This window comes from Zonotrichia albicollis, chromosome 2 (assembly GCF_047830755.1).
Source record: "Zonotrichia albicollis isolate bZonAlb1 chromosome 2, bZonAlb1.hap1, whole genome shotgun sequence".
In the NCBI taxonomy this organism is placed as follows: Eukaryota; Metazoa; Chordata; class Aves; order Passeriformes; family Passerellidae; genus Zonotrichia; species Zonotrichia albicollis.
The window spans coordinates 91,444,057-91,459,348 of NC_133820.1; the positions used below are offsets into that span (position 1 = coordinate 91,444,057).

The window sequence follows — 15,292 nt, forward strand, 5'->3', positions numbered from 1 at the left end:
ACACCTCTTTGCTGAACCCCTAGAAGGAGCTGCACAAGTAAAGACTGCAGCTCTGATGTCCTGACTTACCCTACCTCATTTTAGGCAATGAAGACAGAGAGAGGGAAATACAACTCCAGAGGTTCAAGGTCAGTGGGTTCCTCCACACCTGAGGCACCCTTCTCTCTCTGACAGCTAGAGAGGAAATTCAAGGAATTTAGATTCCTAGCACAGGTGCTAACATCAAAGTCAGATGATTCTGTTCCCATGGCAGATCACTGATGTCACACAAAGACAATAGTGTCACGAAAAGAACCAAATGAGAATGCCCAAATGAAAACAGGATGGCTGCAGGTACTCAACAAATTTGACAAACCATTGGTTTGATCACTTGTTACTGGCATTAGAGGAAATTAAATTCAATTTACTCAGCCATTCCTTTCAAAGCAACTAAGTCACTGAAGTTCACCACAGAAAAATGAGTAAAAGAAGAAATATATCCTATGGAAAGTGCTGAAATGTACATACAAGTACTAGAAAAAAAGCTCAAAAAAGAAAATATCAGAAGTTCCAGTATGCATTTTTTATAAAGTAACATGCACAAACAAGTACTAGTTTGAGATTTCATCAAATTCCACATGACATAACAACTCTATGACACCCCATTTTTGTGGCTGCAACAGTCAGTCCTGACACAGCTGAATTCAAATGGCAATTGCATGATATGTATGCCAATGCAAAACTTATTTCAGAAGAATCAAAATAACATGAATTAATGGCATTTACACAATGAAGGAAGCTGTCACTCTAAGTGCTTAATATACAGGACATAAACAGGAAGAGTTAAAATCAAATCCAGCTAGCTTGCATGAATCTGCATGTCACTGAGGTATATTAAATTAGACTTATAAATAAGTTGATCTCATACATATACTACTGTTATAATCCAAAACAGCATTAATTTATAGTATTTAGAAGAAAGATTAAAACCCACCTCTCTTGTCTTTTAAATTGCAACATCGTGAACTGAAATTTGTATAACAATCTAAGCTGAAGACTGTATCCAAGTTATTTTAAAGTATTTGGTGATTTTGAAGCTCAGGACCACTCCAAAAAATCTTAATGTTATATATTGGAATTCTCTGGATGAAATATAGAAAAATATCTTCTAAGTTGCTGTCTAACCACTATAAGGAAAACCCAAGGCAAAAAATCTGCACTGTAGGATTTGAAAATCTCAAGATTGAAGTTCATCTGGGAATTACTTCCATCAAAGTTTACTTGCACTTTTGGATGCCTCACCCACAAAGAAGAGTTAGCTGCATCCAATGAGTGGGGAAAGTTTTCCTGACTCTTTCTTTAGACCACTGCAACATGCAGTTTTATCTCACTAGACTTTTTCCTTAGGCACCAGACAGGGTGACCTTCAGCATGATAAGAAAATACTGCCCTGAATCCAAATCTGAACTACATGCAAAACTAATTCCTTTCTAAAGGTTGTGTTGCAAAGTGTGAAGACCATACACAGGATGCCTTCATCAAACGCATTTACACACACCAGTCACAAACATCTGAAATGGCAGGAGATGTGACTTAACCCAGAAAAAGGGGCTGCTACCACTGAGCACCTAAGAAAAAAATTTCAACGTCATCCAGCTAGTTCAAAAAGGAAATTAGCATTTGGTGACTGGCCATCTGACAAGGCCCATCCGCCAAAGCTCTCACTTTACCTGGGAGAAAGCAGCTTGATATCTCCAGTTGATAGCGTGACTGGTACCCAAAGTAGGCAGGAAGACTTACTGCCAAAATTGGATTGCTGTGAAAGGGCTTCTCTGTCAGGGCATTGCAGGGAGAAGTATTAAAACACACAGCTGCAGACCTACAGTAAGGTCAAATAACTTTTTCAGGGATCTAAAATATTGCTGGGTTTCCAAGAGACCCAAATGTAAAATCTCAAATTGGTCTAGCCTTCAAGCCTTCAGGCTACCTCCAGCTCTAAAGAAAAACTGAATGAGACATTGACAGATTGTAACCAAAGCTTTGTCCTCAAATAGCAGCTGAAAAGCCCTTCTCATTAACTTGCCAGGTAGAAGGTGTACAATAAGTTGGTTTGGATTGTAGTTTTAATACGGCTGCTGGGCAATGGACATGACAATTAAGAAAAGAGTCAGACAGCACAAAAGGCTAAACTCTACTAGGTAATGACTCTTGCTCCTGCTGCCTTGGCAGATGCCCCTAAGAAGGAAAAGGCATGAGAACGCCAAGCCTTTATTTGAGGCAAACTGGAGATGAAGACAAGGAGCTGAAAGGAAGAAGGTGGTAGTGATGTAGGAATTTGTGAAGAAAACTGGTCAAATCACACATCAGTGAACCCAGAACAGCCTGCTACAACAGGGACAAAAGGGTGGCAAGTATTTTAGGCACTGGAAAAAAAGCGAATGTGGTATGCATTTGTGCCAAGTACAAAGAGCGTAGTTCACCGAGTATAAAGGCAGGTCTTCCACACTAAGGAGTGACATCAGATTTGGGGGATTTTCTTGAAATTTATTAAAAACTCTGGTATCTTACATGAGAGAGTGAGCAGGGGAGTGAGGGCCAAACTACATAAGCAGTGATAAGAGACATGTGTAAAGACTGAGTACAAATTTATTTTATGTAACTAGAACAAAAAAGTTAATGATAGCACCTCTGATAGTAAAAAGCATGTTTTTGTGGGAGGTTTGGACTTTCCATGTGGGGTAGGATGAAAAATGAAGTTGGAACATTCATGAATAGGCTCTCACCTTAGTTGGTACACAAATGGAGATAAAACAATAAAAACTGCCAGAAGCCACTCTCTCACTTCTGTCCTAATGTACAATAGCTCTGCATCCAATCCTCCTCACTTCCAATGTGCCTCCCTTTAAAAGGGATGTAGCAAAGGCAAATTGTTCTTTAGATGTTCAGGATAACGACTCTGGACCTTTTGTTATGTCAAGAAGGACTACATAAAATCACAGAAAAATAAGGTTGGATACGAACACTCTACAGGACATTAAATATAGTTCTCTGCTCCAGTCTATTTCTACTTTTCCCGGGAGAAGTTCCCACAGGCTGTTTTAAAGATCCTCAGGAGTGAAACTGGGAGCCTGTCTAAGAAATAGGTGCAACTTTACACCTACCACTGCAAACTTTTTTCCTAATGTCCTCTCTAACATGAAATTTTCATCCTGAAATTTTGTACGTGTACTTCTTATTCTAGTGTATTAGAGAAAGAGTGACCATATTCCCTTTTGCACAGAATATTCCCATATTCTGTGCAAAAGTGTTATCCACACAAAACCTGTGATATGTCTACCACTCTTTTAAAGTCAAAAAACTGCTGAACACTCTTTATCAATTCTGCTCTCTCTACATATATATTTGCTCCTTGAGACTCTCTCCAGACAATGCCCGTATGTTGTAAGATACTACAATTTTACATTTTTACATGCACACAGTACTGTTGATCTCCATTCCTCCATTATGCTTCTAAATTATGCAGAACTACCTTTTCCACGACTCACTATGCTGTATTTGTACAGCTGGTTTTTCCTAAGTGCAGTATGTTGTCCCTGCTGCCTTTCATCCAACTTTTCAGAGCATTTCTTCAATGTTTCAATACTGTTGTCATTCTAATCTTGTCTTTCGAAACATGGGCAGTCCTTCCCAACCTCACATCATCGTCAGTGCAATAAGTGTACCACCATGCAGGATATTAATAAAACTCCACAAAGCACATGGCAGACTTATGAGGATCCCTGTTCTTTCTGTTCTGATATTAACAGCATCTCACTGAGCATGTTTTTTAAGCAGTTTTGGACCTATTCTATGATTGTTTTCCCCTCAACCATGTTTCTCCTGCCAGCTTACAAAAATGTCCTGTGAGACTGCTACAAAGCCTTTCTAAACTAAAGAAATATGACATTCAATTCACATGACTGTTATACTGCCATAGGCAATTATATTTGTTTGACATGGTTCATCCTTTAGAAATCCATATTAGCTCCTACTCACTTCCTTGTTTTCTTCCAACTGCTTACAAAAGTTTTGTTTACCACAGAATTCTTTCAGGGAAAGAAGTTAAGCCTAAGTATCCCAGATATAATTCCCTGGCTTCTCTTGTCCTGTCTCCTTCCTCCTTTTATAGACTTCTACTGTTTTCCTGCTTCCCACTCACTCTCCACAAGTTCTCAGAACTAATAAAATAGCTGAGATGATGGCTTCAATGTGCTCACAAATATCTTGGGATGGATGAAAATTCCAGCAATTCCTAGGCCTTACTGAATTGCATTAATCCAAGGGAGAGGAATAGAATTTAGGCATCACATTCAGCTTCCAGGCAACAATACAAAACTGAAAACAGTCCTCTGGTTTTCAAAATAGTGTATTACATGGATTACTCATGAAAAGAGATCTGAAACAAAATGGAAACAGATCTCTTTCAAAATTCTCTCTCAGCATTCCTTACAAATGCTTGCACATCTAGAAGTGATTCTTTTGCACAGCATTTCAAGGTTAAATTGGATGTACTGCTATATCATCTGTGAATGTCAGGACATCCACAGCCTTCTCTATTAGTTGCCTGGATTCCTCTTGCAATATAAAATAAGAGAATTTTCCTAGCTTCCTTTATGTTTAAGAAATCAAACACTACCCAATCACCCATCAGGCAGATTCAATGGAGATCACTCTTGGGATTCCATTTTTCTGGGAATGTCTGGTCTTTCCCTCAATTATGTGATACACTGGAGGAAATTCTGACTTCTGGAATCCTCGTCTCCTGCTGGTTTCCATGGAAAGCTCAGTACCCACCAGACATTATTTCTGTACAGTGATTATCAGGTAAAAATCTTGTGGCTCAATATAAAACTTTCCCTACAGCAAGGAGGAGATTATGTTATTCAAATTCTTGTATTTATACTGAGCCAATTTCCAAATAATGTGTAAAATCCACTCTAGTTTACTCAAAAAAACTTATTTTTAAAAAAATCTCATAAAAATTGACCGGCTGAGAAGAAATTCAATCAACTTTGATGGCTGCACTGAGACAGAGAATTGTGTAAACTTAAACCGCTCCAAATCTTAATACAGACAAGTACATGTCATTACTGAGTCAACAGGAGCTGAAATAATTGGGTTCTCATCATTCTATCCTAGACCATCACTAAAAAGTCATATTTTTGTTTAAAACTGAGCTGGAAAAACAAAAACAGTGTAAAATATGTGTCAAATTAATTAACAGTGTAATTACTTTGGGTAAATATCCGTATCCCAATTCTAATAAAAAACAGGATTTCTGCTTAGAAATCACATGCCCCGTGAAAGTGACAAGAGCCCAACTCCTGAAGGCTTTTTCTCCTGGGCACCAATAGTGCTCCCATATCAGCACTCTCATCCATTCCTCTGACATGAAGTAAACTGAATTACTTCCCTTTTTGACTGATGCTGTATTTTAATTGTTTTTGGTTGGGGTTTAAACAACATCAGGCTGGGAAAAGTAAATTTTTTCCATTTCTCATGTCCCTGAGGAATTTATCCTAGAGACATGCTACCAGTAAGAGAGATTGTGAGTAAGTCCCAAAGACAATAATAAAGCAGATCTGGTTGTCCACTAAAATCAATAAATTAATGTGCTCTGTTAAAGAAGTCCCATTACACTGATTTTTTCAGCTTGGGCTTTGATTTCTTCCCTTTCTCAGAAACCTAATTACTCATTCTTACTTTCCCACTGCTGATGTAAGACAGAATCTCAAATTCCTTTTGTTCTTTTTAATTGTATTTATTTCCTCTATTAGATATTGTGGTGAACTTTCAGCTTCAGAGTCTTTGAAGCTGTTTTCTGACATTTTCGTGGCTTATCCATAGACAGATGGAAAGATGGCAAGAAGCCTCTTAGATCTTTCCATTACTCAGTAATTACTTTTCTTATCTGTTTTCCTCGGGATCTCCTGCTTTAAACAAGAAACTTTGCAAAGAAGGATTTTAAATTGACCTCCATGGTAACAGGCAGACAGGCCTACAGAAATATTCAGCCTATACCTTATCAAAAGTGTTAAAAAAAGGCACCTTAAAGAATGACTATGGGAAAATAGGTAAGTACTACAATTTATTACAATTTATGGCAGTTAGCCATATTAGTTTTTTCTCTTTTGGTGAGACTTCCTTTCCCTTAGCTCCAGTGCAGACTGAGATTTACAAAAGGAAAATTTACTGTTGTGGAATACATATAAACCGATCATGTGCTTTGGAATTATTCTTGCGTAGTCAAATGTATCTTGGGAGCAAAAATAAAGAAAGAAGTAAGTAGCTACAGAACTTGTATAGAAAAATTTCTTTTTCCGGTACTGTGTGAAAGTATACATTTGTATACTAGAGGTTACCAAGAGTAAATTGCAATTGATCTGGGAACACAACTATTTTGACCCTATATTGTATATCTCTGAAATTAATCTCAGATATAACAAAAAAAACCCACAAACAAAAAATCAACCCTCTCAAACTGTTTAAAATATATATATTCATCAAGATAATTGGATTTTATATTTCAAACACACCATCTTTTAAGCAACTAAAGGTCCATACTATGGAAATCTACATAATATACCAATTCTTGACAGGAAAAGATATAGTGGTTGAATATATCATCAAGAAAAAAATTTTACAACATAGTAGAAAAAAGATAAGTCATAATCACTTATCTTAAATAGGAAATAGAGTAATAAAATTGTATAAGAAGAAGACAATATTCCTTATAGGGAAGACAACTGTAAGAATACAGAAAAAAAAAGGACTTATCAAACGACAACAATAAACTTTTCAGCCTTTGTAAGCAAGTCAGATTTTGCTGATTCTCAGGCAGAATGAAAACTCAGATTGTGGTTAGCTCACTTCAGTATTTTTGTTTGTCATAGCTAACATCAGAAAATGACTCAGGAGGTGGAGAGACAGGAGGTCAGGCAGTGCGGGCATTGAGAAGGATGGAAAGATAAAAGAACTTGCTGCATCAAAGAGGCAATAAGTGTCTGATGAAGACACCATGTCCTTTCAAATAAAAAAGAACAGGAAGATTTTAAGACACCATTTAAAAATGAAACTTGATTCTCCCATAATAATTCATAAGGCAGTGGACTTAAAAGTGATTTCTAAAATGTCAGAAATAGATGAAGTCTTGACCACAAAAATAAGATTTTACCCTTCCTGTTTGCCATGGAGTTCTGCATAATAAGAGGCAAATCACCTAAAATTAAAGCTCTCACAGGTGGTCACTAATTGGATGGTTTTATTTTTCTAATCTTGACTTTGGAGCCCAGGATCTGGTTTGAAAAAATAATGAAAATTTACAGCTGTGTATCATTAAAGACAGAAGTTATTTAAGGACAAGTACAGCCAACTCTGGCCACTCTCCATTGCCTGGAACTGAGCCACCTGAAACAGAGACACAGACTCAACCTCTGAGAGGAATGTTTAACCCTCATTATAAAATTGAGAAACTGAACCTCAAAACAAAAGTAAAATTTGGCAAGGCAATTTTAATACTTTTGTGCTCTATCACATCCCAGCTAGTAAACTTTCCCGCATTCAGAAGTGACATGTCCCCTTCTTTCTAACTATATTTAGGACCAATATCTGTCCATATTGTCCTCTTTTTGCACCAGAACTGTTATTTCTTTCTCTATATTTATTTTTCTAGCCCATGATGGGAATTATAAATTCTGGAGCTAACTCCAGGAAGGTCAGTCCTGATATACATGAAGGCGGCACACCCTAACTCCAACCTGACCTTCTGCACTGCATTCCTCAAAATTTAAAACAGGAACAAATAGGTGTAAGTCTTCACAACATATAATGGTGAGTATTACAGACAAGAAGAGGAAATCACTACTTTCAAAGCAGGAGTGAGTAGTATGCCAAAACTGAGGTATACATCCACATGTCAATAAGAACGAAAAAATGTATCTTGTTCTTTGGAGGAGCACCATTCATCAGAAAAATTGGAGGAACAACTTTCAGGGAAAAAGTGGTGTCTAGTGTAACTGTAGTCATCATACACAATCATGGGAGCCCATTTAAAATTACAAGTGTAGTCTGGAGATGGCAAAAGTGATAAACTGCTTACTGAAGGTGTCTATCCCAGGTACCTTAAAAGTAACTTAAATTGGATTTCTAATACTTATACATCTAAAAACATATACTTGATGATATTGAAAGGAAAAGGAGTTAATGCGAGATATTCAACCTCAAATCTGAAATTCCCTCTGTTTTGCATACTTGACTTTTCCAACTTTAACGCTATTTTGGGCAGGTATTAAATTTTATTTTATACACTGGATATTTGTCCCTTTTAAGGTTTTCCTGTAATCCAGCCTTTCAAAAAACTAAAATTGAAGGGTTTCTGTATACCATTTAAAAAAAAATACTAACACTTATTCAGAGAGCAGCCTGATATGTATAGAAAAAATTAACAGAATTTTATGGGCAGCGCCAAAGTTACAAAATTAAATTTCCATGCGGCAAACATTACTATGTCACATTTATTATTTTTCTGCTGATTTCAAGGAAAAGTTATATTCAGCAACACAAGCAATTACATGACGTCCAGTCTTTCCTGCATTGTGTATTCCACTAATTTTTTTTTAAATAACATTCCATAACTCACAGAATTGCAGACCTTCTCATTACTACATGCAAATTTTTTACAAAGAATTTTTTTCCCTATTTCTACAGGAAACTGTCAAAATATCTGTGCTATAAAGATTTTCTCTTAAAAAAGAGAGGAACAGTTAGAATGAAAGAACATATCTGCACGAAGTATACGAAGGTCAGCTCCATATTTTACTATATCATTGAATATATAAGTACGAAAATGTCCCAAAGTAATTTTCTTTTTAATTTAACAAAATACTATATTTTGGTATTTGGTCTAGCATGTTCTCAGATGATTTTATAACCTTTTTTGTATCTGCCACTTCTAATTTTATATTTGATACTTTTTAGGTTCTATTTTAGAAAAAGCTTTAACACAGATTTGCAATCATCAGAAATTTATTCAGCTCACTAGCAGATTAAGTGGTATTTTGCTTTCTTACAATGCTTACTCTATTAATTTTGTGTTCTGACAAATTCAAAACAGGAATAAAAGGATCCAATTTTGACTAAAATAAAGGCCACAACTCCAGATGCAACATCTCCCTATCCAAAGGAAAAGGGACCAAACAAAGAAATAGATGCAATATGTTTCTCACAATGTAATGGTACTCAAGGACACAGTCAAACCCTCAGTTCAACAGGACAGGTAAGCACATTATCTGTGATTTTGCGACCCATCTCAGTGATTCAAGAGGGTACATTGTACTTTGAGATAATCCTGTGGTTAAGTACATGTTGAATCAAGAACATGATGTATACTCAATCACCAGCATAAAATATTTATCATCAGTATTTTTCAAAGGCTGGGGAAAAAAAGGATCTTTGAATCAGAGCATCAGGTCACAGAGAATTATTACTTCAGAAAGGACCTGAGATACTGGAAGAGGTTGCCCAGAGAGGTGGTGAATGCCCCATCCCTGGCAACATGCAAGGTCAGGTTGGACAGGAGCTCTGAGCAGCGTGATGTAGTTGAAGAAGTCCCTCTCATTGCAGGGATGTTGGACTAGATGACTGCTAAAGGTCCCTTCCAGCCCCAACTATTCTGTGATTGTATGATTCTTGGCCCATAAAAAGACATTCTAGGGAAAGAAAGAAGAGTGCAAAAGGTGATAAATCATTAGTGACCTGTTATGTGACTTGTGAGGGTTCCTCGGGGTGAGAGAGATAGACGAGAATCTTGCTTCATGATCAGAAGGCTGGATTTATTATTTTATGATATATAATACATTATGACTATACTAAAAGGAACAGAGAGAAAAGTTCAGAAGCTGCTATGCTAAGAATAGAATGGGAATCTAAAAAGAAGAGAGCTCTCTGTGAATCTGTTCCAGAGAGCTTGGTCCTGTGATTGGCCCTTAATTGTAAACATGGAACATGAGTCAATCACAGGTGCACCCATTGCATTCCACATCAGCAGATAATTATTGTTTACATTTTCTTTCTGGGGCCTCGGCTTCCCAGAAGAGGAAAAATCGCAAAGAGAGAATTTTTATGAAAAGATGGCTGTGACAGTGACCCAGGTCGGCCACAAGTGGCAATGCTCTTCACAAAAGTCCCCTCTGCTCTCCTGCTCTGTCACCTCCATGCCCCACCCAACATACAGAGTCACTCAGTCCCCTAAGTCAGACCATAGCCAAATGCTACAAATTGTAACCTCTCTGTCACACTTAAAATTTGTATTTTTCATAATTCTACTTTCGTTTCCTCAATTTGCCTTAGTACATTTTGCTGGACTGCTTTTAATCTATCACGCAGATTTTATATCTACTAATGCCAACTAAAATAAAACAAAAGCAATGAAAGAACAGGTCCACATCATGCCTGCACAGGTGAACTCACCCTGGCTGTGTGTCGTCAGTCACACAATGGTATGTAAAAGTTCCAAACATCTGCACACCCAGGATCCCATACAGGAGAAGAAAGAACAGAAGGAAAATTGAAACGCTCCATATTTGCTCTCCAGAACGCCTGGCAAAAAGATAAACAGGTCATTGAAAGCACAGGCAATGTGAAGCCTCCTCTCAAAAGAGTAGAATCTATAGAATAGAAAATACGCTCATGCAAAGAGAGCAGTATTTCATCCTGCAGAACATTTCTCCTTAAAACTTCTCTCACTCTGTGCACAAATAGAAAATGGGGCTGTGATTGTTTTCTAAGTCCCTCAGTAATTAAACCAGCTGAAAACTGCAAAGGGTGGGAGAAACACGCAAATAAAATGTGCAAAATCTGGCTTTTGTAAAATACTATTTAATGACTCATACACATAAGATACAGTAATGAAATAAACTTGATACAGAATAAAGACCAAAAACTCTTTCAGATTACCATGACATGTTTTTTGCCATTACATGCTGTACCAAGCACACTTACATGTGGTTTTTTTCCTGTCTGTATACACACCAATATAAGCACACTGGCAACTGGAATGGTCAGGGCATATGCTCATGCAATGTTATTTATAAATATCACCCTACTAAGGGTATTCACTTTGATTATTAAATGGCCATATTAATGGAACAGAATTTACTGCCATTGGTTGAAAATTGCTGGCTACATTTATTAGCAAAAATACTTAAAAAATTATTTAAACATTTGAAATTTCTGATTGTTTTCTAAAAAACTTGATGATTCCTTAAATATAGAAAATAAAAAGAATTTTTTAGCCAGAACTAAAACTCAGGAGAAAAACACCCATTAAACATGAAGGGTTGTTGATTGACTATACAGTCAGTCTTTTAAGTCAAAACATAAATAAGCTTTGTTATTTTTCAGACAACAGCCTTACTTACTTCAAGATATTTGTTATCCTAGTTCTTGGCAGCTCAAAACGAAAATATATTCGGAATGCTCGGATCATAATGAGTGGTCGTGGAATCCGTAACATGCCCCAAGGTGACATCTGGTCAACGATTTCAGCTATTTCAAACACCTAACAAAGAAAAGAATCAACAGTTTGTCTTGAAGACTCTGTCCTGTCCTGAACCTGTGTTCACTTCCAGAGCTTTTAAAAGTATTAATATAATACATGTTTTTTATTTTAATTTTCAATCTTGGATTACTTTACAGTTTCTTTCTACCACACTTATTAGAAAGAAAAGTATTTCCAAATACTTTAATTTTCATTACCCTAATGAAAATCACAAAATATACTCTGCCCATGTTCATTAAGTTTGAGTCGCAAACAACTCAAGAAGACTATGCAAGCTCGTGCCAGCTGCCTGTTTCTGTGCTAGTCCTACCCCACATGTTTCTCACAACATTGTTGGAAGTATTAATATATTTTCAATATGAAAATCAGTATCTGTTAACATTGCACAGCACTGAGATTTTTACTGTGATATAAAAGTACATGTACACAGACTGCCTATAAGTTGCAACATGTTTATAAGTTCTCCATTTAATTCCAAGTGCATAACAAAATTGTACATTTCCTAGACTCCACTTACCATATAAATTTCAGCCAAGGCACAGGACAGGGAACCATTTCTTCAATACACTGACAGGTTATGCACTCAATAAAGAGTATTTAGCTGAATGATTGGGTGTAAATATCTTGTTTTAATCCCTGTCTTTCACTCTCGGAGAGTAACTGCTTGATTTAATGTTTGTTCAAAGTACTAAGAAAATGGAGAGGGAACCTGGTAATTCATAAACTGGGTAATGTACAGTTCTTATCTGTAACAATCAACATTCCTTCTGCATGTGTACAAGATGTACCAAAGTCTCCCCTGCGTAAAAAGCGTAAAATTACAATGTGTGTTAAAATTGTCAGAAATTTTATAAGTGCCTAAGAGCAATCACTACAGAACTTTTACAATCCTTATGTTATTGTAAGCTCAATGTCACAGTTTTCAACCTGTTCTTATGCAGAAAACCAGCTACAGTTAAGGACTGATTGATTTGCAGGACAAAATTTCCCCTATACCTTAACGCTGCAATTTTTTTGAAAAAGTCCAAGTTCCTTGCTTTATAAGAAATGATCAAACTGCTTCCAAATGTTTTGGGTTTTTTTCATTGTGCTTTAATATGAGTTTTGAAAAATGGCTTGTTAGGTATGAGTGATACTGTATGAAACCACTCCTGTCACGATATCATTACAACTACAGAATGGCAAACATCTGCCATTGGAATAATTCTCCCTTAGGTGCCTGAGATAGTCACAATGGCACCTACTAGACTCACTGGATGGAAATGAGTACAACTGTCAACTGGAGTAAGAGAGAAATGTCTCTCTGAAGATCCTCTTTCTCCTTCTGTCTGCACAGGGTTTATGTCAACAAGCATCAGATCAAATAAGAAAAAATAATCAAGATAAATTCTACTACTAATACAGATATGCTGCAATGTGCAATTATAAATCTGTTGAATTCAGCATGGTTTTTTAAAACAATTTCATCCATGTACAAGTCTACTTTCACAAATCACATTTATTTGATTGCGCCATGTATTTTTCACAATTAAGGAGCTATTCATTGTAAAAGGGAGTGAAATGATTACCTGTAAAACCAGTGACACCCAAAGACAAAAGACCATGAATCCATCAAACACACACCAACGATCCTTTACATAGGAGCTATCACCCTACAAGAAAGGAAAGCTAAGAGGTTAATTTTTGTTTATTGTCATAATTTACAAACTTCGTAAGTAAGAGCTCATGGAAGAGGTCTTTAAAATTGCACAGCTCTTCCTGTGCATTTTTAAAAAGCCATTTTCCAAAGACTCCAAAAGACTAGTATCTGGATCAGAATATACTGGAAACATATACACATTGTGTGGGTGAATAAATACTAACTTCATTCTTGCATGATATTTCTACGTTTGTGTCAAAAAAACCTTACAAAGACTGCTGTAAATCAAAAATCACACAAAAAATGAACACTGGACTTACTTTTCCATTGTATTTTCCATTATAAAATATTTACACAGGAAGATCAGTGTAAAATGCTGGCAATCTAGTATTGTGCTATTCAATTATTTCAGTACTGTTGAACAGCTTCAATTAAATCAGCATCATTTTACATTCATTTTTTCATTAGTTCTCAATCATGTTCCATGCTCTGGAGAAGCCTTGCTATTTCAAAAGCACTTGACAGTAACCACTGTAACATCAGAACACGGCTTTGGTGACAGTCCAATCCAGAGATCACTCCTAAAAGGCAGCACGGAGAATTCTGCATCCAAGCTCAGTTTCCTTTACTCTGCACTATTCTCAACCTTTGTTCCAGACTGCATGTTTCAATATCCTCATGTTCCACACCATTCCTGACAACATGCCCTCTACTGCAAGCTATAAAAACACTTTGTTGGGCTGCTAATGCCTGACACTTCACTTCAAACATTGAACCTAAAAATATCTACATTTATTAGACATATTATGGCTGAGTGTTAGATAGCTTTGTGTACTTCGTGGAGCACAGAGGAAGTTGGGGAAAAACGCATGTAGAGAGATGAAGCTTGTTGAAAGGGAGACTAGACAAAAATACACCTAAGGAAAGTGGATATCCCATTCATGTAGAAACATATGCAGAGAAAATGACAGCACATCTCAGGACACAAAATCACACCTTTTTAAATGAAGTTTCCCACAGATTTAATAAGTCTTCCCTGTCTTATAGGCTCTTTGGGTCCTCTTAAGTGATCTTCCACGTGCAAATGGCAATGTTTGACATCCACTTTTCACAGTCTAATTGGGGAAAAATAATTGTCATGTCTCAAGAATCTTGAAGCCATTGCTGGACTTTGGCCTCGTATGTGAGTCCTGGCTTTATAAACATTTTTCTTTATCTCAGTTATAGTTATTTCAATATTTTTTTTAAAGTCTCAGCATTGTCATTGATTCTAAAAGCACAGACAAGATGTTTTGTTTTAATCTAATATTTTCAGGGGCATGCACTATCCTAAAAAATGATTTATTGTTTCTTGCAATAGGTGACAGCATGATATATTGTATAAATAGAGACAAAATACATTTAAAAATTTTATTTCAGCTGCATAAATTCTTCAGAGTAGAAGTGAACTGTTAGGGAATCAGGAAAATACAGTAAGTGATTTTCAAATCAGAAGTAGAGAACAGAGAACTCTGGCACTAGTTTTGTACAAAGATTTTCTAACATATAAGGATGTTAAAGTTCTCAATTCAAGAACCATGAGGAGGAAGACCGCAAATCAGGGAAGCAACAAGACAGAAACTTTTGCATCATAATTCTAGCCTGTCATTCCTGAAGAAAGTAGACTTAGTTCCCCACATAAACTCTGAGCTAATCAGTAACTCTTCACTCAGGGCTGAGAGAACTCAATTATTTAGTGGTTATGCTCAGTACCAGTGAAGCAGAAACATGTTATTTCTCCACAGAGATCAGCTACTCACACTCTAAATCTCTTTCTCTGGAACAAATCTCCAATGAGATTTGCATCAACATGCTACTTGAGTCCTTCAATTGTGGCTCTGCACAAAAATGCTGATTGGTCTTTCTCTTGCTGAAGAACTCCTTGAAAATTACTTTTCTCCTCTTAAGCACCCTTTGTCTAAACAAAAAGTCTTCCCTGAGTTTTACTGTGCAGATCTGAGCATGAACTTAGGCAGAAGTCCCTGTATTCATCCTCCTCTGAATAACCCACCAAGCTCTCCCTGAAAGCCAAATCTTTT

General features: G+C 36.6%; 1 protein-coding gene across 4 annotated transcripts in view; it reads right to left on the bottom strand.

Annotated features, from left to right (window-relative positions):
• NALCN (sodium leak channel, non-selective) overlaps positions 1 to 15,292 on the bottom strand; it is a 239,290-nt gene that overhangs the window by 190,595 nt on the left and 33,403 nt on the right. For 3 of the 4 annotated variants that reach the window (XM_074535672.1, XM_074535671.1, XM_074535670.1), the window contains exons 4-6: positions 13,144 to 13,227; positions 11,436 to 11,575; positions 10,486 to 10,614 (exon numbers count right to left, since the gene is read on the bottom strand). In XM_074535672.1, the coding sequence (XP_074391773.1) occupies positions 10,486 to 10,614; positions 11,436 to 11,575; positions 13,144 to 13,227 (353 nt within the window). Of the gene's footprint in view, positions 1 to 10,485; positions 10,615 to 11,435; positions 11,576 to 13,143; positions 13,228 to 15,292 lie in introns of those variants that run through there. The other variant, XM_026793641.2, reaches the window with a different exon arrangement.